The sequence below is a fragment of the Phacochoerus africanus genome, chromosome 1 (assembly GCF_016906955.1).
Source record: "Phacochoerus africanus isolate WHEZ1 chromosome 1, ROS_Pafr_v1, whole genome shotgun sequence".
Taxonomy (NCBI): domain Eukaryota; kingdom Metazoa; phylum Chordata; class Mammalia; order Artiodactyla; family Suidae; genus Phacochoerus; species Phacochoerus africanus.
In genome coordinates, this window is record NC_062544.1 from 32,148,638 (window position 1) to 32,174,183 (window position 25,546).

The following is a 25,546-nucleotide window of genomic DNA, read 5'->3' on the forward strand; positions in this document are numbered from 1 at the left end:
GTGCTACACTGTAGAAAAGGAAAATCTACACTGGCAATGTGCAGGAGAGAATTAACAGAGCAAGCCTCACTGCTCTCCTCTGAAAGGCCTGCTTAAAAGGTTGGCCCTTAACCGCCCTACACTGCTTGTGGGAATGTAAATTGGCATAGCCACTGTGGAAAACAGATGGATTTCAAAAAACTAAAAACAGAACTATATGACCCAGCAATTCCACCTCAGGGTATATATCAAAAAAAAAAACAGAAACACTAATTCAAAAAGATACATGCACCCCTATGTTCATAATAGCATTATTTATAATTGCTAAGGTATAGAAGCAAATTGTCTATCAACAGATGAATGGATAAGGATGTGGTACGTGTACACACACACACACACACACACACACACACACACACACACACACACACAGGAATACTACTCAGCCATAAAAAAGAATGAAATTTTGCCATCTGTATCAATGGTTGGACTTGGAGAGCATGATGTTAAGTGAGGGGAGTTCCCCTCGTGTCGCAGTGGTTAACGAATCCGACTAGGAACCATGAGGTTGCGGGTTCGGTCCCTGCCCTTGCTCAGTGGGTTAACGATCCGGCATTGCCGTGAGCTGTGGTGTAGGTTGCAGACACGGCTCGGATCCTGCGTTGCTGTGGCTCTGGCGTAGGCCGGAGGGTTAACGATCCGGCACTGCCGTGAGCTGTGGTGTAGGTTGCAGACACGGCTCGGATCCTGCGTTGCTGTGGCTCTGGCGTAGGCCAGAGGCTACAGCTCCGATTCGACCCCTAGCATGGGAACCAACAACAAAAAAAAAAAAATGATGTTAAGTGAAATAAGTCAAAGAGAGGAAGACAAATACTGTATGATATCACAAAATGTAGAATCTAAAAATATACAAACTAGTAAATAAAACAAAAAGAAGCACACTCGGATACAGAGAACAAACTATGGATTACCAGTGGGGGAGGGTGGAGGGGCAATATGGAGTCGGAGAGGGGGAGGTACAAACTGCCGGGTCTAAGATAAGCTACAAGAATGCATTGCAGAACACAGGGAATATAACCAATATTTTGTAATAACTACAAATGGAGTATAACCTTTAAAAATGTATAAAAAAATCTGAAAAAGAAAAAAAAAAGTTGGCCCTGGGGCCATACCTGGGAACTCAGGTTTCAGAAGAGTTCCCACCAGCCTAACTGACCAAAGTAGCTTGCTGTATCTAAACTGTTTGTACATGGAGTTCCCTTCGTGGCTCAGTGGTTAACAAACCTGACTAGGATCCATGAAGATGTAGGTTAGATTCCTAGCCTCACTTAGTGGGTTAAGGATCTGGTGTTGACGTGAGCTGTGGTGTAGGTCACAGACAAGGCTCAGATCTGGCATTGCTGTGGCTGTGGTGTAGACTGGCAGCTATAGTTCCAATTCGAACCCTAGCCTGGGAACTTCCATAATGCTCTGAGTGTGACCCAAAAAAGCTAAATAAACAAACAAACAGAAAACACTGAACTGTTTGTACACACAGTGTGTACTGAACAACTGTTTTCCTTCTGGGACTTCTTTTAAAATATGCTTTATTTACTTACTTATTTATTTATTTGGTTTTTAGAGCCGCACTATCGGCATATGGAAGTTCCCAGGCTAGGGGTTGAATTGGAGCTACAGCTGCCAGCCTACACCACAGCTACAGCAACTTGGGATCCGAGCCACATCTGCAACCTACACCACAGCTCACGGCAACAGTGGATCCCAGACCCACTGAGCAAAGCCAGGGATCAAACCCACATCCTCATGGATACTAGTTGGGTTATTTCTGCTGTGTCACAAAGGGAACCACATTCTGGGACTTTTGAATTCTACTACAGAAGGTGTCTATATGACCAGCCTCCAAGAAAAATGCTGGGTGCTGAAATTCGTTTACCAAGTTTCCCTGGTATCTCATCACAACTTGCTGCCGGGGAATTAAGCACATCTTGTGTGACTACTGGGAGAGGACTCTTGTAGCTAATTTTCCCCTAGACTTGGACCAATACGCCTCTTTGCTTTGCCACTTTTGCTTTATGCCTTTTCACTGTAATAAATCTCAGCTGTTAGTACAACTTTATGCTGAATCCTGTGAGTCCAGCAAATAATCGAACTTGGGGGTACTCCTGGGGTCCTCCAACACAGGCTCTCAGAGTCCTAGTCTGAGTCCTGCCTCTGCCACTACTAACAACGTGAGATTGTAGAAAAAAAGACTTAGTATGTCTGAGGCTATTTCTTGGTCATTAAAATAAAAGGAGAGGGGCTGGAATGTAGAACTAATAGATAAGGTTCCCTGTAGATTCAAGACTCCTTCAATTATGTGATTATAGCTAACCGTAGATCAGAAATCAAATACTTAAGAAAATATAAGCCTAAAAATAGAAATACCTACATATAAACAATTTCCTACCTGATACAAATCAACATTAACCCTCAGAAATAAGGTGTACTCAACCAATACAATTCAGTCACAAGCCCAAAGTATTAGAGTTGCATTTTTTTGTTTTTGGGGTTTTTTTTTTTTGCTTTTTTTAGGGCTGCACCAGCGGCATATGGAGGTTCCCAGGCTAGGAGTCAAATCTGAGCTGCAGCTGCCGGTCTACACCACAGCCACAGCAACCCAGGATCTGAGCCACATCTGCGACCTATACCATAGCTCACGGCAATGCAAGATCCTTAACCCACTGAACGAGCCAGGGACCGAATCTGTTTCCCCCATGGATGCTAGTCAGATTCGTTAACCACGGAGCCACCAATGGGAACTCCTGCATTTTTTTTATATTAGACTTTCATGGCAGATTTGTTCTAAAAAGGAAAATGATCATAAGTAACTAAACATGACACCCTAAAATTCTAATGCTACTTTATTAGCTACAATTAAGTCCTAGATGCAGTAAAGATGTCAAACAGCCCAGCCATGCCAATTATAAAATTTCAAAGGGAGCTGCTGGAGTTCCCATCTTGGCTCAGCGGTTAACGAACCCGACTAGGAACCATGAGGCCACGAGCTAGATCCCTGGCTTCGCTCAGTGGGTTAAGGATCCAGCATTGCCGTGAGCTGTGGTGTAGGTTGCAGACAGGTCTCAGATCCCACGTTTCTGTGGCTACAGTGTAAGCTGATGGCTACAGTTCTGACTGGACCCCTAGTCTGGGAACCTCCATATGCCAAGCATGCGGCCCTAAAAAGCAAAAAATAAAAAATAAAAATAAAATACATGAATAAAAGGGAGCTGCTGTTTGAGGCCAGATAACTAAAAGACAGAGGAAAAGTTGATCCTCCTAACCCCCCACCGCGATGATCTCAACTACCTGAATTACAAATAATTGAGGTATTTATTTGCTCTAAGACTTGAGGGACAATATTACAAGTCAATTACTATTATGTAAAATAACACACTTTCTTTTAAATAAATACCTTTTACATTTTTCCGTGATTTAGAGGACTTCTCCTTTGAACTCTGATTTTTAACAGACTTTTGCTTTCTTTTCTCTTCTTCAGCAAGCACTTTCTGAAGCAAATGAGCAAAAAAATCGAAGTCAAAAGGGCGCTTTTCCTCTGTTTAAAAAAAAGAAGAAAAACTTCAAAATTTTATTTCAAAAAAAGGAAAAGAATGTTCAAGTTTTTTGTTCTTAATTATAGCATCAGAAGCAAATGAGCTTATCAGCAGGAGAATGGATAAGAAACTCTCATCTCTATAGTACAGTCACACAACAGAACACTGCTGAGCAATAAAAAGGAACAAACCACATTAGTTTAAAAAAAAAGAGAGAGAGAGAGAGAGAGAAAGAAAGGAACTATTGGTACAAGTGATAATACAGAGGAATCACAAGAACAAGCTGAGTTAAGGAAGCCATACACCAAAGAGTATAACAGTATGATTAAGACATTCTGGGAGAAGCTAATCTATGATGATTCAAATGAAAATAATGGTTGCCTGGGTCAGGATTAGCAGTGGAGACTGACTAGAAAGAGAAATAAGTGGTCTTTTTAGAGTGGTGAGAATGTTCCCTGTCTTGTTTTGTGTGGTTGCTACAAAGGTGTATTCTCTGTCACAATTCAAACTACAAATTCCACTGTGCATAAATAATAAATATATTTTTTAAAAGGCTAGGATAAGTAAGTCCTCAAAAGCCCATCTACCACTTTATGTCCTCACTTTACTCCAACTCTTTCACTGTTAACTCTACTCTTCCAAATATGAGCAAAGAGGGAAGTAAAGGAATACTGATCAGGACCACTCTCAGTAAATACTCATCAATAGCATTATATCAGAAAGAGTAACCTGTGAACAAACCAGAATGAACCTACTCCAGGAGTCAAATCCTTGCCTCAGCTCTATGTTTCCAAATACACTGAATGTGGAGAGAATGGTGCTATATATACATAGGCGCCAATATTGTTGTGATTATAAGATGACAACAAAACAGCCTCAGAAAAAGAGGTATATAACAAAACAAAAATAAATTAGCTCCTTGAAACAAAGCCCAAACATGAGATTCTTGAAAGCCCTGTTTTATTGTGGACCCAGATTTTATCTGTTCTGCTCTTCCACAAGAATAATTCTGAAAAACACAGCACTACAATAATTCCTAGTTTCTCAGAAGTATTCAAAACATAAGTTCTAAAACACACCACTTGGGCTTTTTAAAAAAAACAATTTCCAGGAGTTCCCATCGTGGCGCAGTGGTTAACGAATCCGACTAGGAACCATGAGGCTTCAGGTTCGATCCCTAGCCTTGCTCAGTGGGTTAAGGATCCGGCACTGCTGTGGCTGTGGTGTAGGCCGGCGGCTACAGCTCTGATTACACCCCTAGCCTGGGAACCTCCATATGCCGCAGGAAGAGGCCCTAGAAAAGACAAAAAAAAAAATCCACTATAAAGCACAAAACAGTGAATTTTAAGGGTTCTACTATAATGGTTGTAATGGTGGCTCTGAACCCCCTGAAGATGATTTAGAAATTTATGGATTCTTTTCTGATTATAATGTGTTAATATAATGAAGTTTTAGGAGCATTTCTCTAAAATGGAGAGGATGGAGGACAACATCCCAGATCTTCCAGGAGCCATTGCTGGATGCAGTTTTCCTGAGGACTCAATACCACATTGATAAGGTGTATGGGCCACACATCTACTTTTGTGTCTACTCATAAAATAAATGTACATGCTACACAATCTAAGCGCCTCTCTTTAGAATTCTTTTCTAAGTTTAGCACTACAGCAAATGCACATGGAATACAATTATTCATCATGAAATGTTGGTAATAATCTTCCAAACAAAGAACAAGGAACTACTTTAAACAGTACATTTAATTCGTTCTTTCCTTACAGATCCTTTGATCTGGACTTAAAAAGAAACAATTTTTTGTCTGTTTGTTTTTTGGGCCAGCCTTGATGGCATGCAGAAGTTCTGGAGCCAGAGATAAAACCTGAGCCACGGCAGTGACAATGCTGGATACTTAACCTGCTGAGCCACCAGGGATCTCACTAATTTTAGTAGCTATGAGTTAAAAGTTGAAACAAAGACACCACTTCAAGTCAGGTGTAAATTCAAATGTCATCCCTTCAGATAGAACTTTGCTGAATACCCAATCTAAACATCCATCCAACTTCCTCTTTTTCCACCATCTTAGAAATTAATTACTATCTGAAAATTACCCTGCTTACCAATTATATGCCTCCCCTTCCCAATCAGACTTAAGGCTCTAAAAGCAGAATTTTCAACTACACTGTTCACCAGTATATCCTCAATGACTAGAAGAGTGCTAGTTTGTATTATTATTGTTGTTGTTCATTTTTGGGTTTTTTTTTTTTTTGCTTGTTAGAGCCACACCCTCAGCACATGGAGGTTCCCAGGTTAGAGGTCAGACTGGAGCTACAGCTGCCGGTCTACACCAGAGCCAAAACAATGTAGGATCCGAACTGCATCTGTGACCTACACCACAGTTCACAGCAATGCTGGATCGTTAACCCACTGAGCAAGGCCAGGAATCAAACCTGCAACCTCATGGTTCCTAGTTGGATTCGTTTCTGTTGCAGCACAATGGGAACTCCTGTATTATTGACTGAAAGACAGACTACCACGGTAAGGAATCTTCTCAATATAATATCTTCCAGAAACAACTTCTTCAATACCATTCTCTTAAAACAAAAAGCACTTAGAAATGTTATCTTCAGTCCCTCCAATTCTCTGCTTCTTGATGTTTTAACTATTTCTCTGCCTATAGATCTGTATCAACAACTATCAGACCTGAAATGCTAAAGAGAAAAATCTCCAGTCCTACACTTCCTATGACAATATAGAGATTAAAACAAATCTAAAACACACTGGAACCAAAGACAAAAAACACTGGCCTCCAAATGATACCTTGTAAACGAGGTCTTAGTACTTACGGAATGCTTTGTCTATTCTCCATCCATTTGTTTTCTCTTCACGTTTAAATTTATTCTGTTAACAAAACAAAACAAAAAAACTCTATGGAATTTTCTCCCATTAAACAAGTGAAGATTATGTTTAAAAAAAAAGCATCAAAATAAAATTCCCCAATAAATAATATGTCTTTGCTAATAGGCGATAGACTTAAACGTATAGCTTTTCTTTTTCTTGTCTTTTTTTGGCCACACCTGTGCCAAAGCTGTAGCCAGAGCCACATCAGTGACAACACTGCATCCTTAACCTGTTGAGCCAGTAGGGAACTCCAAAACCTTTAGCTTTTAAAAAATGCAGATGAAACGAAGAACCACATGCTGTGGCAGGGCCAAATAAATACATAAGTAAATAAAGATGAAGGATTTGTACTGAGATCCATGTTCCTCCTCATGATCAATAGCATGAATTGGCAATGGAGCTGGATTTACAGAAGACAGAAAAAAAAAGTCAACCAGCATGGAAACAGATCAAACTGAAATCAATTAGCCTAACCAGTATTAACTCTATAAAAAACTAGTATATTTATATCAAGTTAAAACTCTTATATTATTATTCTAATTTTTTTTTTTTTGCTCTTTTCTAAGGCCGCTTCCTGCGGCATACGGAGGTTCCTAGGCTAGGGGTCTAACCAGAGCTGTAGCCGCCCAGCTACACCAGAGCCACAGCAAAGCGGGATCCAAGCCGCTTCTGTGACCCACACCACAGCTCACAGCAACGCCTATCCTTAACCCACTGAGCAAGGCCAGGGATCGAACCCGCAACCTCATGGTTCCTAGTTGGATTTGTTAAGCACTGAGCCACAACGGGAACTCTCATTCTAATACATTTTTAATGGCATGGAGGGGAGAATGTAAAGAAACACCTAAGCAAAATTTTGAAGCAGGCCATGTTTATCTTTAGAACCTTCTTTGTATTAAGGAATATTACCTAATGCTTTCCTAAAAGAACCCATTACCAATTTTGCTCCAGACTACTTCCTTCAAGATGGAGATGGTTAAGGCTCAATTCATGTCACTTTTCAATTTTTTTTTTTTTTTAAATGGCTGCACCTACACCATGAATTGGAGCTGCATCTGAGGCCTATGGCCACAGCCACCATAACACAAAACTCCAGCCGCATCTTCAACCTATGCCCACAGTGTGTGGCAATGCCAGATCCTTAACCCACTAAGCAAGGCCAGGGATGAAACCCACATCCTCATGGATACTAGTTGTGTTCTTAACTCACTGAGTCACAATGGGAAGTCCAACTCAACGCATCTTATGGTCATTACAAAGTCCAAGGGTATACATATACACACAGATAGCCTGGGAGAAGGAATGATCAGCCAGTCTCTCCCTTCTACAGATCAGTGGTCTAAAAGCTTTTGCTAGACATACAAAAATCAAACAATTTATTTACGAAAAGAGAGAGAAAAATCACACAAAATAAAGAACCGCTTCGGAGTTCCCATCGTACGGCCCTAAAAAGACAAAAAATAAAAAAAGAACCGCTTCATGGCCCTCTTCTTCCCTCCAAAAAAACCTACCTACTAACCTTTTTTTTTTTTTTGTCTTTTTAGGGCTCCACCCACAGCATATAGAGGTTCCCAGGCTAGGGGTTGAATCAGAGCTATAGCTGCCTGCCTACACCACAGCCACAGTAATGCCAGATTCAAGCTGCATCTGTGACCACAGCTCATGGTAACGCTGTATCCTTTTTTATTTATAATTTTTTTTTATTTTCCCACTGTACAGCAAGGGGGTCAGGTTATCCTTACATGTATACAATAACATTTTTCCCCCAGCCTTTCTTCTGTTGCAACATGAGTATCTAGACAAAGTTCTCAATGCTATTCAGCAGGATCTCCTTGTAAATCTATTCTAAGTTGTGTCTGAGAAGCCCAAGCTCCCGATCCCTCCCACTCCCTCCCCCTCCCATCAGGCAGCCACAAGTCTCTTCTCCAAGTCCATGATTTTCTTTTCTAAGGAGATGTTCATTTGTGCTGGATATTAGATTCCAGTTATGAGTGATATCATATGGTATTTGTCTTTGTCTTTCTGGCTCATTTCACTCAGTATGAGATTCTCTAGTTCCATCCATGTTGCTGCAAATGGCATTATGTCATTCTTTTTTATGGCTGAGTAGTATTCCATTGTGTATATATACCACACCTTCCGAATCCAATCCTCTGTCGATGGACATTTGGGTTGTTTCCATGTCTTGGCTATTGTGAATAGTGCTGCAATGAATATGCGGCTGCACGTGTCTCTTTTAAGTAGAGTTTTGTCCGGATAGATGCCCAAGAGTGGGATTGCGGGGTCATATGGAAGTTCTATGTATAGATTTCTAAGGTATCTCCAAACTGTTCTCCATAGTGGCTGTACCAGTTTACATTCCCACCAACACTGCAGGAGGGTTCCCTTTTCTCCACACCCCCTCCAGCACTTGTTATTTGTGGATTTATTAATGATGGCCATTCTGACTGGTGTGAGGTGATATCTCATGGTAGTTTTGATTTGCATTTCTCTTATAATCGGCGATGTTGAACATTTTTTCATGTGGTAACGCTGTATCCTTAACCCACTGAGTGAGGCCATGGATCAAACCTGCATCCTCATGGATGCTAGTCAGATTCATTTCTGCTGAGCCACAACAGGAACTCCCTAACCTGACTCGTTTTTTTTTTTTGTTTTTTTGTCTCTTTGCCTTTTTTCTAGAGCTGCACACTCGGCATTTGGAGGTTCCCAGGCTAGGGGTCTAATCAGAGCTATAGCAGCTGACCTACGCCACAGCCACAGTCATAGCACCAAGGGATCCAAGCCGCATCTGGGTCCTACACCACAGCTCACAGCAACGCTGGATCCTTAACCCACTGAGCAAGGCCAGGGATCGAACCCGAAACCTCATGGTTCCTAGTCGGATTCATTAACCACTGAGTCACGAAGAGATCTCCTACCTAACCTCTTATAGCAATCATTTTCTTGCATTTCCTTAGTGTTTATCACCTAAGGGTACATCCTGAAATTCTATAGTTTAGCCTTGGCTATTTTTTTTAAAACTTCATATGACTAACATCTTTCAATATACAGATTATCCCTCTTTTCTTTTTTTCTTTTTTTTTTTTTTGTCCTTTTTAGGGTTGTACCCACGGCATATTGAGGTTCCCAGGCTCGGGGTCCAATCGGAGCTGTAGCTGCCGGCCTACACCAGAGCCACAGCAACACGGGATCTGAGCCGCGTCTTCGACCTACACCACAGCTCACAACACCACCAGATCCTTAACCCACTGAGCAAGGCCAGGGATCGAACCTGCAACCTCATGGTTCCTACTCAGATTCGTTTCCACTGTGCCACAATGGGAACTCCCTCTTTTTTCTATTCTTTATTTTTCTTTATAAAACTGATTTCCAAGTAATATAGAAGTTTTCAAAGATGATCATCTTTCTCCCTTAAAAGATCATATTCGTTAAACATTTCCTCAGTGGTTAACAAAAGTCACTTCCATAGACAATAAAAGTCACATAAAAAGTGACAGGCTACAGTCACTAAATTAAACTACCTGAGAAAAACACCAACAGGATTTAGATATTACTCAGTCTAAAACACTGCAATATCATATTTTACCTAATTGGGAATATAATTCAGAACAATTTAAAACATTTGTAAAGAATGTATTGGAGTTCCCATCGTGGCTCAGCAGAAATAAATCTGACTAGTATCCATGAGGACGCAGGTTCAATCCCTGGCCTTGCTCAGTGAGTTAAGAATCCAGCTGTAAGCTGTGGTATAGGTCACAGATGTGGCTCGGATCTGGCACTGCTGTGGCTGAGGAATAGGCCAGTGACTATAGCTCCAACTCGACCCCTAGCCTGGGAACCTCCATATGCTACAGGTGCAGCCCTAAAAAGACAAGAAAAAAAAAGGAATTATTGGTATTTGTCACTGAATTTGTAGACAGGAACCACTGTGGACCAAATTCTATGAACACAAAATAAATCCCATAACTTCCACCTCTGGCCCTAAGTAACAGGTAATGGGTTTGTTCTACACAACCAATCCATCATAAATAACTTTAATGCTGAAGAAAAAAATGCATCCACTATTTTCAAGCACTGGACAGGATAATAGGCAAAGCAAGACTACAAACACCATAGTCCTGGAGAGATGGGAAACACAAAAGATGTACAAACATTCACCCTGGCTCTCTGCCTGGGCTAAATTTCCTAACTAATGAAAGAGATAAAGGCCAAACAGAGCACAGAAATCCCACTTGGCCGAGGAAGAAGAGGATCTTTAGGGTCAGGGTTCTACAGAGAAGAGAGCTATTTAAAGACAGGTCTTGGGAGTTCCCATCGTGGCTCAGTGGAAACAAATCTGACTAGTATCCAGGAGGACACAAGTTCAATCCCTGGCCTCACTTAGTGGGCTAAGGATCTGGCGTGGCTGTGGCTGTGGCGTAGGCCGACAGCTGCAGCTCGATTCAACCCGTAGCTTGGGAACCCCCATATGCTGCAGGTGCAGTGGCAAAAAGACAAGAAACCAAAAAAAGAAAGAAAAAAAAGAGGAGTGTTACAAGCCTGGAAGAAACATCCCATAGGCTGTTGGTCTACATCTGGGTTGTGTATACCCAGAGCATGAGGTCTTATGGACAACAGCTACTACAGGGATGGGAGCACAAAGATACTAGAAGTCACATAACATAGTGAGATGATAGGGTTCTTTCCAGAATGGAAAGACTTGTTAACACCCAGACATTCACCTGAGATACCAGAACAACCACCTCTTCGACAAAGGAATCACATCCCAGAGCAGCCTTTCTCAATTGAGGTTCTAGCATAAGAATTAACCCTAATGCCCTAAGGCATTTACTAATGTAATGAATTACCTTCTTTGCTATGCACCCAGAATGGAATAACCATCCTTAGAGAAGTCAGACAATAGTAACTCTATTTTTTGCTTCAGATGAGAAACCTAGAATAAAGACCAAAAAAAGAAAGAAAAAGAACCTAAAACCAAGCCTTGACAAGAAGAAAGTTGACAATATATTATCTTCCTTCTAGAACTAAACTCAACCTTTTGGAGTTCCTGATGTGACTCAGCAGTTAGTGAACTTGACTGGCATCCATGAGGACGCAGGTTCAATCCCAGGCCCTGCTCAGTGGATTAAGGGTCCGGCATTGCCAAGAGGTCGCAGACACGGCTTGGATCGCACATTGCTGTGGCATAGGCCAGCGGCTGCAGCTCCAATTTGACCCCTAGCCTGGGAACCTCCATGTGCTGCAGATGCAGCCCTAAAAAGATAAAAGACCAAAAAAAAAAATTTTTAAACAAATAAACTCAACACTCTTTAAAAAGAAAATAAAAACAAACATAATCTAGACACTGTAACACATCATCCACAGTGTCAACTTTGTATGCAATTAATAAAAAAAAAAACAAACCCACAAGACACAAGATAGGAATACGTGATGCACAAGCAAGGAAATAAAAAGAAAGTCAAAAGAAACAGATCCCAATATGACCCAGATGTTGAAATTAGCAGACAAGAAAGTCAAAGCACCTCTTGTAAGTCTGTTCAAGGATTTAAAGGAAAATATGGAATGAACAGATACAGAAATCTAACTAGAGGAATGGAAACTAAGAAAACCAATTGGAAATTACAGAAATGAAAAACATAGTATCAGAAATTAAACATTCACTGAATGGGCTTAACAGCAGATTGAAGATAGCAGAAGACAGGGTCAGAGAACCTTCAAACATGGTAACAGAAACTAACCAATCTGAGATGAAGAAAATACACTGGGGGAAAAAAATGGGCACAGCTTTAGTAGTCTGTAGTATAATGTAATGCAGACTAAAACATGTAAGTGGAGTACCAGAAGTAGAGAACAAAGAAGAAAAAAATTTTTAAATGAACAACCCTTAGGCAAATCATAAACATACTGCTGAACACCCAAATTAAAGAAAAATATCTCAAAAACAGTCAGAGGAAAACTCATCACATACAGGGGAAGAGCAACATTAGTGATGACAGACTTTTCATCAGAAACACTGGAGGCCAATGGACAGTAGAATGACATTTTAAAAGCACTAAAAGGAAAAACTATCAAACCAGACTTGTACATCTAGCAAAAATGAGACTGAGTAGTTAGTTCCCTGGGGGCTTAGCCGGATAAGGGTACTATTGTGTTGTCACTACAATGGATTTGACCCCTAGCCCCAGAATTTCTGTGTTTTGTGGGCAGAGCCAAAAAAAAAAAAAAAAAAAGAGGCTGAAAAAAAGACTGTCAGATAAATGAAAGCAGAGAATTTCCAACAGCAGATAACTTGTTTCATTCCTACAAAAAGGAATGAAAAGCATCAAAAATGGTAAACATGCAGCTAAATATTAAAGACTACAGTTGACTCTTGAACAATATGAGTTTGAATTGCATACATCCACTTACATGCAGGTTTTCTTTCAAAAGCAAATACTACAGTACTACATAGTCCAATGTAGGCTCAATCCAGGGATGCAAAACTGTAGATATAGAGGAACTACAGATACAAAAGGCCAGCAATAAACTATATGATGGGAGTTGCCATTGTGGCTCAGTGGAAACGAATCTGACTAGTATCCAGGAGGACACAGGTTCGATCCCTGGCCTCACTCAGTGGGTTAAGGATCTGGCATTGCCGTGATCTATGGCGTAGGTCACAGGCACAGCTTGGATCTGGCACTGCTGTGGCTGTGGCACAGGCCAACAGCTACAGCTCTGATTCAACCCCTAGCCTGGGAACCTCCATATGCTGTGGGTGTGGCCCTAAAAAAAAGACCAAAAAAAAAAAAGTTATACTCTGATTTTTGACTGCAAGGAGGATTGGCACTCTTAACCCCTGCATTATTCAAGGGTCAGTTGTAGTTTCTCTTTTCTACTCAATTTCCTTTAAAGACAAAAGACTCATTAAGCTAAAATTAGTTTATTGTTCAGTGTGATTCATAAGCAGAAGTAAAATAGACAATAGAGTGCAGGATGGAAGGTAAATGGAATTATTCCTTTAGGAAGTTAAAATATTTAGAGTAAAAAAGGTACAATACAAATAAAACACAATACTAAAAAAAATCTGATTAACCCTAAATAAGGCAGGAAGAGTAAAAAAACAGAATGAATGGGAAATAGAGAAATGGTAGACTTTAATCCATCCGTATCAATTAACACATTAAACACAGTTATTAATAGTGTTGCTGTGGGCTGTGGTGTAGGTTGCACACGCAGCTCGGACCCCACGGTGCTGTGGCTGTGGCATAGGCCAGCAGCTACAGCTCTGATTCAACCCCTACCTAGCCTGGGAACCTTCATATGTCAGGGTACAGCCGTAAAAAGACAAAAAAAAGGTAGAGTGTCAGATGGGATAAAAAAAAGTATGACCCAAATGCCAATCAAAGCCACAATTCAATATTACCTCACACTTGTTAGAATAGCTATTACCAAAAGTTAAGAAATAACAAGTGATGGCAAGGATGTAGAGAAAAGGGAACCCAACTACACTGTTGGTGGGAATGTAAACTGGCAGAGCCACTGTGGAAAAATATGGAGGTTTCTCAAAGAGTCAAAAACTAAATTATGATCCAGAAATTCCACTTCTGGGTATTTATCCAAAGAAAACGAAAGCACTATCTCAAAAAGATATCTGCACCCCCATGTTTGCTGCAGCATTATTCACAGCAGCCAAGACATAGAAACAACCCAAATGGCCACTAAGGGAAAAATAGGTGAGCAGGATGGAATACTATTTAGTCATAAAGGGAATCCTGCCATTTGCAACATCATGGATGGACCTTGAAACCATTACTCCAAGTGAAATAAATCAGAGAAAGGCAAATACTGTATGATCCCACTTTTACGCAGAATTTAAAAAAAAAAATCATAATTACAAAGAAAAGATTAGTGGTAAACAGGGGTGGGAAGCTGGGAGAAATGAGTAAAGGTGGTCAAGGTACAAACTTGCGGCTATAAGATAAGTAAGTCCTGGGGATGTAATGCATAGCATGTTGACAATACTTAATACCGGATTTCCCACCGTGGCTCAGCGGAAACGAACCTGACTAGTATCCATCAGGACTCAGGTTCAAGCCGTGGCCTCACTCAATGGGTTAAGGATCTGGAGTTGCCATGAGCTATGGTGTAGGTCACAGACATGGCTCAGGTTTGGTGGGGCTGTGGCATAGGCCAGCAGCTCCAATTCAACCCCTGGCCTGGGAACTTCCGTATGCTGCAGGGGCAGCCCAAAAAAAAACCCAAAAACAAACCACAATACTGTGCCGTATGTATGAAAGTTGCTAAGAGAGTAAATCATAAAGGTTCTCATCAGGAGTTCCCTGGTCACTCAATGGGTTAAGGATCAGCACCGTCACTGCTGTGGCACGGATTTGATCTCTGGCCCAGGAACCTAGGCATGCTGTGTGTGCAGCCAAAAAATAAATAAATAAATAAGGAAAGAGAAGAAAGTTCTCATCACAAGAAAAGAAAATGCCTAACTATGTATATTCATGGATGTTAACCAAATTTACTGCAGTAATCATTTCATAGCATATACATATCAAATTGCAATGCTGTACACCTAAGACTAGTACATTGTTATATGTCAATTATATCTCAATTTAAAAAATTTTTAAAGTAGCACGATCCAACTACATGTAATTACAAAAGTCATCTATGAAGAAATAGATAAAAAGTAAAAGGATAGGAAAAAAAAATCATGTGAAGAGTATGTGGAGTAAAGCTGGTGTTGATACATCAGTATCTTAAAAAAGGCTTCAGAGCAAGGAGTGATAGAAAAAATACGGACATTTCCTACTAATAAAAGAATCAATTCAACAAGCTAAAACATGAATGCAACCAATAAAAGAACTTCAATAACATGAAGTTCAATGCACAACAGGAACCGGTAGATCTAGGGAGTTCCCTGTGGCCTAGTGGTTAGGATTCAGCACTTTCACTGCTGTAACCCAGGTTCAATCCTTGGTTTGGGAAGTGAGATTCCACATCAAGCCATTGCATGCCTGAGCCAAAAAAAAAAAAAAAAAAAATCTACAGAGAGAAACAGACAACTCTATAACCATGGTTGGATGGTTAACTCTTCACTCAGTAAATGATGGAACTAGACAATACTACACCTAATAACTGCAGGATACACATTCATTTCACATGTATCAGGAACACTGACCAGGATGAGAGAAAGACAGGCCTTAAAATAAATTTCAATAAATTTCAAAGAAAGAAATCTTACAGATTATGTCCTTTGACATTCACAATGAAATTAAATTAGAAAACAGTAACAGTAAGATATTGAGAAACGTCCAAATGTTCGAAGTTAAACACTTTTTTTTTCTTCTTTTTGTCTTTTGTCTTTTAGGGCTACACCCGCAGCATATGGAGTTTCCCAGGCTAGGGGTCTAATCGGAGCTGTGGCTGACGGCTTACGCCACAGCCACAGCAACACCAGATCCAAGCCTCATCTTCGACCTACACCACAGCTTAAGGCAAGGCTGGATCCTTAACCCACTGCGTCCTCATGGATACTAGTCAGATTCATTTCCACTGAGCCACAACAGAACCCCTAGAAAATATTTTTAACTGATTGACAATGAAAGCCAACATGTTAATATTATGGGATATATTTACAGCTTAAATGGAAATTTATAGCTTTAAATGTCTATATTAAAAAAGAAGGGTTTAAAAATCTACGTTCTAAGCTTAATCTAAAGAAGCTAGAAAAAAATAGAGAAAATTAAACCCAAAGTAAGTATAGGCACACCTTGAAAATATTGCAGGTTTGGTTCCAGACCATGGCAATAAAGTGAAAATCACAATAAAGCAAGTCACACACATTTTTTTGTTGTTGTGTCCCAGTGCACATAAAAGTTAAGCTTACGTTATACTGAGGCAGTCTATTAAGTGTGCAATAGCATTATGCCAAAATACTTAATTTCAAATACTTTATTGATTAAAAAATGCTAAACATCATCTGACAATACAGGGCTGCCACAAATCTACAATTTGTAAAAAAACACAGTATCTGTGAGGTACAATAAAATGAGGTATGCCTAAAGAAGAAAAGCAACACTCAGAGTTTTTAAAAAATCAGCAAAGGAGATTCCACTGTGGCACAGCAGGTTAAGGATCTGGGGATGTCCTTGTGGCAGCATGGGTCACTGCTGAGGTGCAGGTTTGATCCCAGGTGTGGTACAATGGGTTAAGGATCCAGCATTGCCACAGCTGTGGCACAGGTCACAGCTGCAGCTTGGATTTTTTTTTTGTCTTTTTGCTATTTCTTGGGCTGCTCCTGCAGCATATGGAGGTTCCCAGGCTAGGGATCCAATCAAAGCTGTAGCCACCGGCCTACGCCAGAGCCACGGCAATGCGGGATCTGAGCCGAGTCTGCAACCTACACCACAGCTCACGGCAACGCCGGATCGTTAACCCACTGAGCAAGTGCAGGGACCGAACCCACAACCTCATGGTTCCTAGTCGGATTCGTTAACCACGGCGCCACGACGGAAACTCCTATATATTTTTTTTTTTGTCTTTTTGCAGCTTGGATTTTGATCCCTGGTCCAGGAACTTCCATATGCCATAGACACAGCCGAGAAAGAAAAAATAAATAAAAAATCAGTGAAAACACACAAACTGAAAACTTAACATAGCTAAAAGCTGGTTCATTTAAAAAGACTTCTGGAAGTCAAAAACCTTCAGCAAAACAAAAACAAAAAAAAATTACTCCATGAGATATATCACTATAAATCTCACAAACACTAAAATGCTAAGTGAAAGGCATGAAATTTTTATGCCTATAAATTCAACAACTTAGCATCTAAACTGACACAAGGAAAAACTGAAAATATAAATACCCTATATGCATTAAAGAAATGGAACTCATAATCAAAACCTTTGCTCCAAAGGAAACTATAAGCCCAGATGGTTTCATGGGTAAATTCTATCTAACATTAAAAAAATAATACTAATCTTAAACAAATTTTCTCAGATAACTGAAGAGGGAAACTTTCCAACTCATTTTCTATGACCAGCATAATCCTATTACCAAAAACATAACAACACTCAAAGGAAATTAAAAACCAACACCCCCATGAACAAAGATGCAAAACATCCACAAGAAAATATAATAAAAGTCAGCAACATATAAAAAGTATAATACAGTATGACTAACTGGGATTTATCAGAGGAATACAATACAAGGTTGATTCAAAATTTGAAAACCAATATATTTTGTTTTTGGTTTTGTTTTTTTTTGTCTTTTTGCTATTTCTTGGGCCGCTCCTGAGGCATATGGAAGTTCCCAGGCTAGGGGTCGAATCGGACCTGTAGCTGCCAGCCTACGCCAGAGCCCAGAGCCACAGCAACGCGGGACCCGAGCCGTGTCTGCAACCTACACCACAGCTCACAGCAATGGCAGATCGTTAACCCACTGAGCAAGGGCAGGGATCGAACCCGCCACCACATGGTTCCTAGTCGGATTCGTTAACCACTGCGCCACAACGGGAACTCCCCTGAAAACCAATGTAAATTTACTAGTCCATTTTCACTTTTCTATACTTTGCCCAAAGACCTGCTGGAACCACACTAAACTCTTCTAAGGGAAGGGTCTAAACTACTTCTGAAACAAATAGTCTAGTGACAAATTTGTCATTAATTACTCAGATCAGAGCGCTCCCCTAGACAATCAAATTGTAGCCTTCATAGAACTTTAACATTTTGTTCTCCTTGTATCAAAGATCAATAATCAAAAAGGAAAATAAAGAATACAAACAACTCCTCATATCCTGCAGAATCAGAATGACCATTATTACACTGTACAAAGGTTAATACTAATTTTTTAATCTCTCTTTAATCGATGAATAATGGGTTTGCCTTACCTTAATTTCTATCCTTGCTCTGTGAGGAAAAAGCTGTCCGATCATAGAAAAGTCAGTTCCTACCATGCTGATGGCTAAAAAAAACATATCTGTTTCTGTAAAAATAAAAGATTTAGAAAAACTGAGAATTAATGTTCTAAATATTTCAGAAATAGGAATCCTAAGAATACATCGAGTTAAAAATAAAATAGAGGAGTTCCCATCGTGGCTCAGTGGTTAACAAATATGACTAGGAACCATGCGGGTTCAATCCCTGGGCTCACTCAGTGGGTTAAGGATCCGGCGTTGCCGTGAGCTGTGGTATAGGTCGAAGATGTGGCTCGGAACTCGAGTTCCTGTGGCTGTGGTGTAGACTGGCAGCTACAGCTCTGATTAGACCCCTAGCCTGGGAACCTCCATGTGCTGTGGATACAGCCCAAGAAAATACAAAAAGAAAAACAAATTTTTAATTTAAAAAAAATAAAATAAAATGAAATAAACAGGAGTTCCCACCGTGGGACAATGGGATAAGCAGCATCTCTGCAGTGCCAGAACACTGGTTCAATCCTCAGCCCGGTAGAGTGGGCTAAAAGATCCAGCATTGCCACATCTGGCCCCTGGCCCAGGACTCCGTATGCTGCAAGGTGGCCAAAAAAAAAAAAAAAAAGGTAAATAAATAAGACAGTACTTAAGTTTTTCATTAAAGTCCAATAATTTTTTTTTTTTTTTTTGGCTAGACCCATAGCCACAGAATGTTTCTGGGCCAGTTCCTGGGCCAGTGATCAAACCCACGCCACAGCAGTGACAATGCCAGATCTTTAATCCGTTAAGCCACTAGGGAACACCCAAAAGTCCAGTAAGTCTTTTAATCACAGAAATATATCTATGTACATGTACAAAGACATATTTCAATTTTACTACAAAGAACCTCACGGATCTAAAATTACTTTCTTTAGGAGTTCCCATGATGGCTCAGTGGTTAACGAATCCAACTAGGAACCATGAGGTTTCGGGTTCAATCCCTGGCCTTGCTCAGTGGGTTAAGGATCCATTGTTGCCATTAGCTGTGGTGTAGGTCACAGACGAGGCTCAGATCCCACGCTGCTGTGGCTCTGGCGTAGGCCAGCGGCTACAGCTCCAATTCGACCCCTAGCCTGGGAACCTCCATATGCCGCCAGAGCGGCCCCAGAAATGGCAAAAGACAAAAAAATAAATTAATTAATTAATTAAATTAAAAAATAAAATTACCTCCTTTAGGGAGTCTCCATTGTGGCTCAACAGAAAAGCATCTAATATCCATGAAGATGTTGGTCTGATCCCTGGCCTCGCTCAGTGGATTAATAATCTGGCATTGCCGCAAACTGTGGTGTAGGTTGCAAACAACGCTTAGATCTGATGTTGCTGTGGCTATGGCCAGCAGCTACAGCTCTGATTCAACCCCTAGTGTGGGAACTTCCACATGCTACAGGTGCAGCCCTAAATTAGAAAAAAAAAAAAGAAAGAAAGAAAGAAATGGGCATGTTCATACCAAAGAACAAAAATAAAAAGTAGTATGCAACAGGATGCAATAGGTTATACATATGTATATTATATATATATATGTAAAATATATATATGTATTTTGTCTTTTTAGGGCCACACCCATAGAATACGGATCCAAGACATGTCTGCAACCTAGACCACAGCTTACAGCAAGGCTAGATCCTTAACCCACCAAGTGGGGCTAGGGATTCAACCTGCATCCTCATGGATTCTAGTTGGATTCTTTTTTTTTTTTTTGTCTTTTTGCTATTTCTAGTGCTGCTCCCTCGGCATATGGAGGTTCCCAGGCTAGGGGTCGAATTGGAGCTGTAGCCACTAGCCTACGCCAGAACCACAGCAACGCAGGATCTGAGCCGTGTCTGCAACCTACACCACAGCTCACGGCAACACCAGATCGTTAACCCACTAAGCAAGGGCAGGGACCAAACCCGCAACCTCATGGTTCCTAGTCGGATTCGTTAACCACTGCGCCACGACGGGAACTCCCAGTTAGTTGGATTCTTAATGCACTGAGCCACAACAGGATCTCCAGGTGCTACGTTTTCTAACTCTGTAGTTTTTACCATTAAAAACTGTATTATCAATACATAGGTAGGATTGTTATTATGAGCATTAAAAATATTGATAATTTGTCATTAAAATGGTATTTGTTTTATAGGAATTTAACAGAGAGGAATATTTCAAAATAACCATAATGCTAACTCATAAAAAAGATTTCTAAGATAAAGTCAGAGATACAGTTCCATAATGGGAGGCAGGAAAAGGAAGCAATAAAATTAGCTAGAGAGAAAACATGGTAGTTTGGATTTCTTTCTTTCTTTTTTTTTTTGTCTTTTTTTTTTTGTCTTTTTTCCATTTCTAGGGCCGCTCCCGTGGCATATGGAGGTTCCCGGGCTAATAGTCTAATCGGAGCTGTAGCCCGCTGGCCTACACCACAGCCACAGCAACGAGGGATCTGAGCCTCGTCTGCAACCTACACCACAGCTCACGGCAATGCCGGATCCTTAACCCACTGAGCGAGGCCAGGGATCAAACCCGCAACCTCATGGTTCCTAGTCAGATTTGTTAACCACTGAGCCATGAAGGCAACTCGGAATTTTTCTTTTATACTTAAGAGAGTTCTTGTTTAATTTAGAAAGAGAAAATAATTCACTTCATTTCAAATGAACAATCTACACAATTTAAAATGAAAATCAGTTACCTTTATTTGACCACGGTTTAGAGTAATAGTTTTTCCTAAAGCTGGAATATGTAGTTGTAGAACCACGCTCAAATATGGGGTCATTTTCCTCAACAACACAGGGACCTTTTGTTCTCAAAACTTCTACAGTTAAACTGAAAGAAAAATATTTTTAAATAGCTATACACTAAAAACAAGGAAATAAGTAGTAAATGAGATCTTAATAGTTCTATTTTGAAATCTACTATGGCAAAGCCACATCAAAAGTATAATATACATGCCGCAGAAGCGGCCCAAAGAAATAGCAAAAAAAAGACAAAAAATATATATATATAATATACAAATGAAAAAAAAGTACAATATACATTTGAGGTATGCATATTTTCCAAGAATCTCCTGATTTTCACTTAAAATGTCATTGCCAGGGAGCAAAAACAAATGCCAACTATTTTTTCAAAATCCTTAACTACTGCAATATAAAATCTACAAAATATCTTTGGGTCACCTAAATAATTATTTTTTACTGACTTTTGCATGTCTCCTATATTTAATATATATTATTAACTACCAACAGGGGATATTGAGAAATATAAGTATTTTACATTTATGTGTTACACTCCTGCACACAGAGCAGTTAATTATGCTTTTAACAGTATAATCATCATCACAAAGTAATGGAAAACAACACACAAAAACAATTATTATAAATAGTATTACATTTATGTTTATCATAGAATCTATATGCTATAAAACGGTCTATTACTAACTAAACTGTCAGAAGACTTTCCATCCCTCTTTTTTATTTCCTTAGTAATTCATCTTCCTTTTTTAACAAGAAACACTGGAAAGACAACTAAATTGCATAATGTCAAATTTGAGAAATTTAATGTTATGACTAAAATTAAATCAGAAAGTCAATTAAACCTCACCATAAGAAAAATCATAAAATATGTTACACCTACGTTTCAATGAATTTTCAGTAGTTATCACCACACAACAGAATATGGTATAAGTTAATAATACTAAGCTTGAAAATTAACAACAAGGCTGAGTTAATCTTCGAAATCTATCCTCTGTGGAGGATAGCGCGTGACTATTACAATAGCTGATCTCAGTTACCAGCAAAGTTAGTAAAACAATGGCAGCAGGTTAGTGGGTGGCAAGTCGGCATCTTCTCATAAAAGGATGACATTACAAAAATTGCTAAAAATTATAAATGAATCTAAGCCACCTTTCTATTTACGACATCCATTATGCAAATATAAACATCGGAGTCTAAGTGACAATGACAAATACAGCAGCTCAATCTCCCTCACTAGACAAAGCACATTTGTTCTCATAAAACCACAATCTCTCTTTTTTTAAACTTACCTTTCTTCATCCAAAATAATAGAACCGTCTTCTGCCACTTTGACGCGAGGAACCAGCAATGGCCCATCATCCATCTCTTCTTCTATTTCTTCATTATCTTCACCATCAGGAGTACTCTTACCTTCTTGCCTACAAATGTAAAGATAGGTTATTTCATAAATGTTCCCTGAATATTATGAACTTCTAAAATAAATTATTTCAAATTCAACCTTCTAGCTATTCCCTACTTTCCCTATAACCTAAGTGAAAATAAATGCTGTGTTGTTAAGGACACAGTCATAAGGCTTTCTCAAATTTTATCAAGTAGCATTTAGTAAGAGACTTTACTCCCTTTGAAAATGAAAAGAAATAAATGCTCACCTTTTCTACCTCAATAAAGTATCAGAGTAAACCATCCAGATATAACAGCATTAACAAAAATAACCCTTACAGTTATACAGCATTAGTTTCCAAATCATTCTACCACCTCTTCAGAACAAACTTTGGGGGGTAGTTTTCATACTCATTTGAAGTCTGGAGAAGATAAATTACTTTTGCTCTAAATTATACAACAGTGAGGGTAGACCAGAGAAGCTAAACACACTTTTCCAAATGATGACTCCAAATTCCATATACTTTCCATTCAATTACAATATCTCAAGATCTTACTGAAGGAAATATAACCTATAAAATGGTAAAAACATAATCTATCTCTAAAGCTTGCGAGTTCCACTTTAAAATATTGTAGATTTGGAGTTCCCCTGTGGCACAGCAGGTTAAGGATCCAACACTGTCACTGCAGCAGCTTGGATCTCAGGAACCTCCACATGCCAAGGGCATGGCTGTAAAGTTAATTAATTAATTAATAAAAAATAATATGGAATCTAGGAGTTTCCAGTGTGGTTCAGCAGGTTAAGAACCCGATATCATGTCCATTAAGATGTGGGTTCTAGGAGTTCCCGTTGTGGCTCAGTGGTTAACAAATCCGACTAGGAACCATGAGGTTGTGGGTTCGATCCCTGGCCTTGCTCAGTGGGTTAAGGATCCAACGTTGCCGTGAGCTGTGGTGCAGGTTGCAGATGCAAGGCTCGGATCCCACACTGCTGCGGCTCTGGCGTAGGCTGGCGGCTACAGCTCCAATTAGAAACCTAGCCTGGAAACCTCCATATGCCATGTGAGCAGCCCTAGAAAAGGCAAAAAGACAAAAAAAAAAAAAAAAGTGGGTTCTATCCCTGGCCTCACTCAGTGAATTAAGGATCTGGCATTGCCACAAGCTGTGGCATAGGTTGCAGATGCGGCTTGGATCTGGCATTGCTGTGGCTGTGGTGTAGGCCAGCAGCTGCAGCTCTGATTCAACCCCTAGCCCAGGAACTTCCATATGCTGCAAGGGCAGCCTTAACAAAAATAAATAAATGATATGGATTCTAAGCATAACAGCAATCATTACTTAATGACTGTTACTTGATGTAACACCCAGAAAAACCCTAATGTTTCTTTTGATTTTCCACAATTTCCTACCTTGAATTACAAGACTACAATAACTTCCTCAGAGGTCTCTTGGAGGAATTTCTTGGGAATAAACTAATACATGTGACAGTAAAATGCTTGTACGCAAAGAGACTCTCTAATGGCATCAAAACAATACCTACTGCAGAACAGTGTATACAGGATGCTAAAAAGAAAGAAAAAATGCTTGGATAGACACAGACTAGAACTAGAAAGACACAATAAAAATTTGATAACATTTGTTGCCTCTAGGGAGAGGGACTAGATGGCAGTCAGAGTTAGAAAACGTTCTCAATATTTTTGTTCCTTTTGAATTTTGCACCATATGTTCTCAATATTTTCGTTCCTTTTGAATTTTGCACCATATGAACATGAATATTATCATTCTAAAATGAGGGAGTTCCCGTCGTGGCTCAGCGGTTAACGAATCGGACTAGGAACCATAAGGTTGCAGGTTCGATCCCTGGCCTTGCTCAGTGGTTAAGGATCCGGCGTTGCCATGAGCTGTGGTGTAGGTCGCAGATGTAGCTCGGATCTGGCGTTACTGTGGCTGTGGTGTAGGCCAGCAGCTACAGCTCCAATTAGACCCCTAGCGTGAGAACCTCCGTATGTTGTGGGAGCGGCCCTAGAAAAGGCAAAAAGACAAAAAAATAAATAAATAAATAAAATGAGGAGTTTCCATTGTGTCTCAGCAGTAACGAACCTGACTAGTACCCATGAGGATCTGGGTTCGATCCCTGGCCTTGCTCAGTGGGTTAAGTATGTGGCACTGCCTGCGAGCTATGGCACAGGCTGGCAGCCTCAGCTCTGATTTGACCCCTAACCTGGGAACTTCCATATGCCGCACATGTGGCCCTAAAAGTGAAAAAAAAATAAATAAAATAAAACCCTAATTCTAAAAGCTTTAATTTAAAATCATCAGACTATTTACTTAATACACAAATAGTGTGGGGCTTTCATACTGACTTAAACAAGAAGTTACTTTTATTCTTGTCGTTATTCTATCTAAAAACTCCTATCACATGTAATTTAACTAAAATAGAAAGCATCATTTGATTTCATTTTTTAAAAACATATCAGAGTTCCCATTGTGGCTCAGTGGTAAAGAACCTTACCAGTAACCATGAGGACTTGGGTTCAATCCCTGGCCTCGCTCAGTGGGTTAAAGATCCAGCGTTGCCGTGAGCTATGGTGTAGACTGCAGATGCAGCTCAGATCTGGCATTGATATGGCTGTGGTATAGGCCAGCAGCTACAGCTCCAATTTGACCCCCTAGCCTGGGAACCTCTATATGTCACAGGTGCAGACCTAAAAAAAAAAAAAAAAAAAGTACAAAAAAAAAGTATCCACAATAGAAAATATTCAAAAAAGATGAGATGCTTACTCTCTTGTTTGGACTGGTGTCGACGATTTTTCAGTTTTCTTTTCTTGCTCCAGTGAAGAACTATTAAACACAAATAGCAACATACTTTTTAATAACTAACTTACATTTTGTCAGTTTTATCTGAGGCAAAAAACAATTTTAGTTGCAATTTTTTTTAATGTTATAACACTACTATTAATGATGGCGTACTCCAACAGTCAATTTTTCAGTAAAAAACTTCCATCATCAACATAAATAATTCATTACCCTTACCAAGTGACCAGTG

At 39.8% G+C, this 25,546-nt stretch overlaps 1 protein-coding gene across 1 annotated transcript in view; it reads right to left on the reverse strand.

Moving 5' to 3' along the window:
- Positions 1-25,546, reverse strand: part of BDP1 (B double prime 1, subunit of RNA polymerase III transcription initiation factor IIIB) — a 106,179-nt gene that overhangs the window by 71,626 nt on the left and 9,007 nt on the right. The window contains 6 exon segments of the mRNA XM_047794370.1: positions 3,431-3,571; positions 6,407-6,461; positions 18,341-18,435; positions 21,063-21,196; positions 22,413-22,541; positions 25,282-25,341. Coding sequence (XP_047650326.1) covers positions 3,431-3,571; positions 6,407-6,461; positions 18,341-18,435; positions 21,063-21,196; positions 22,413-22,541; positions 25,282-25,341 — 614 coding nt within the window.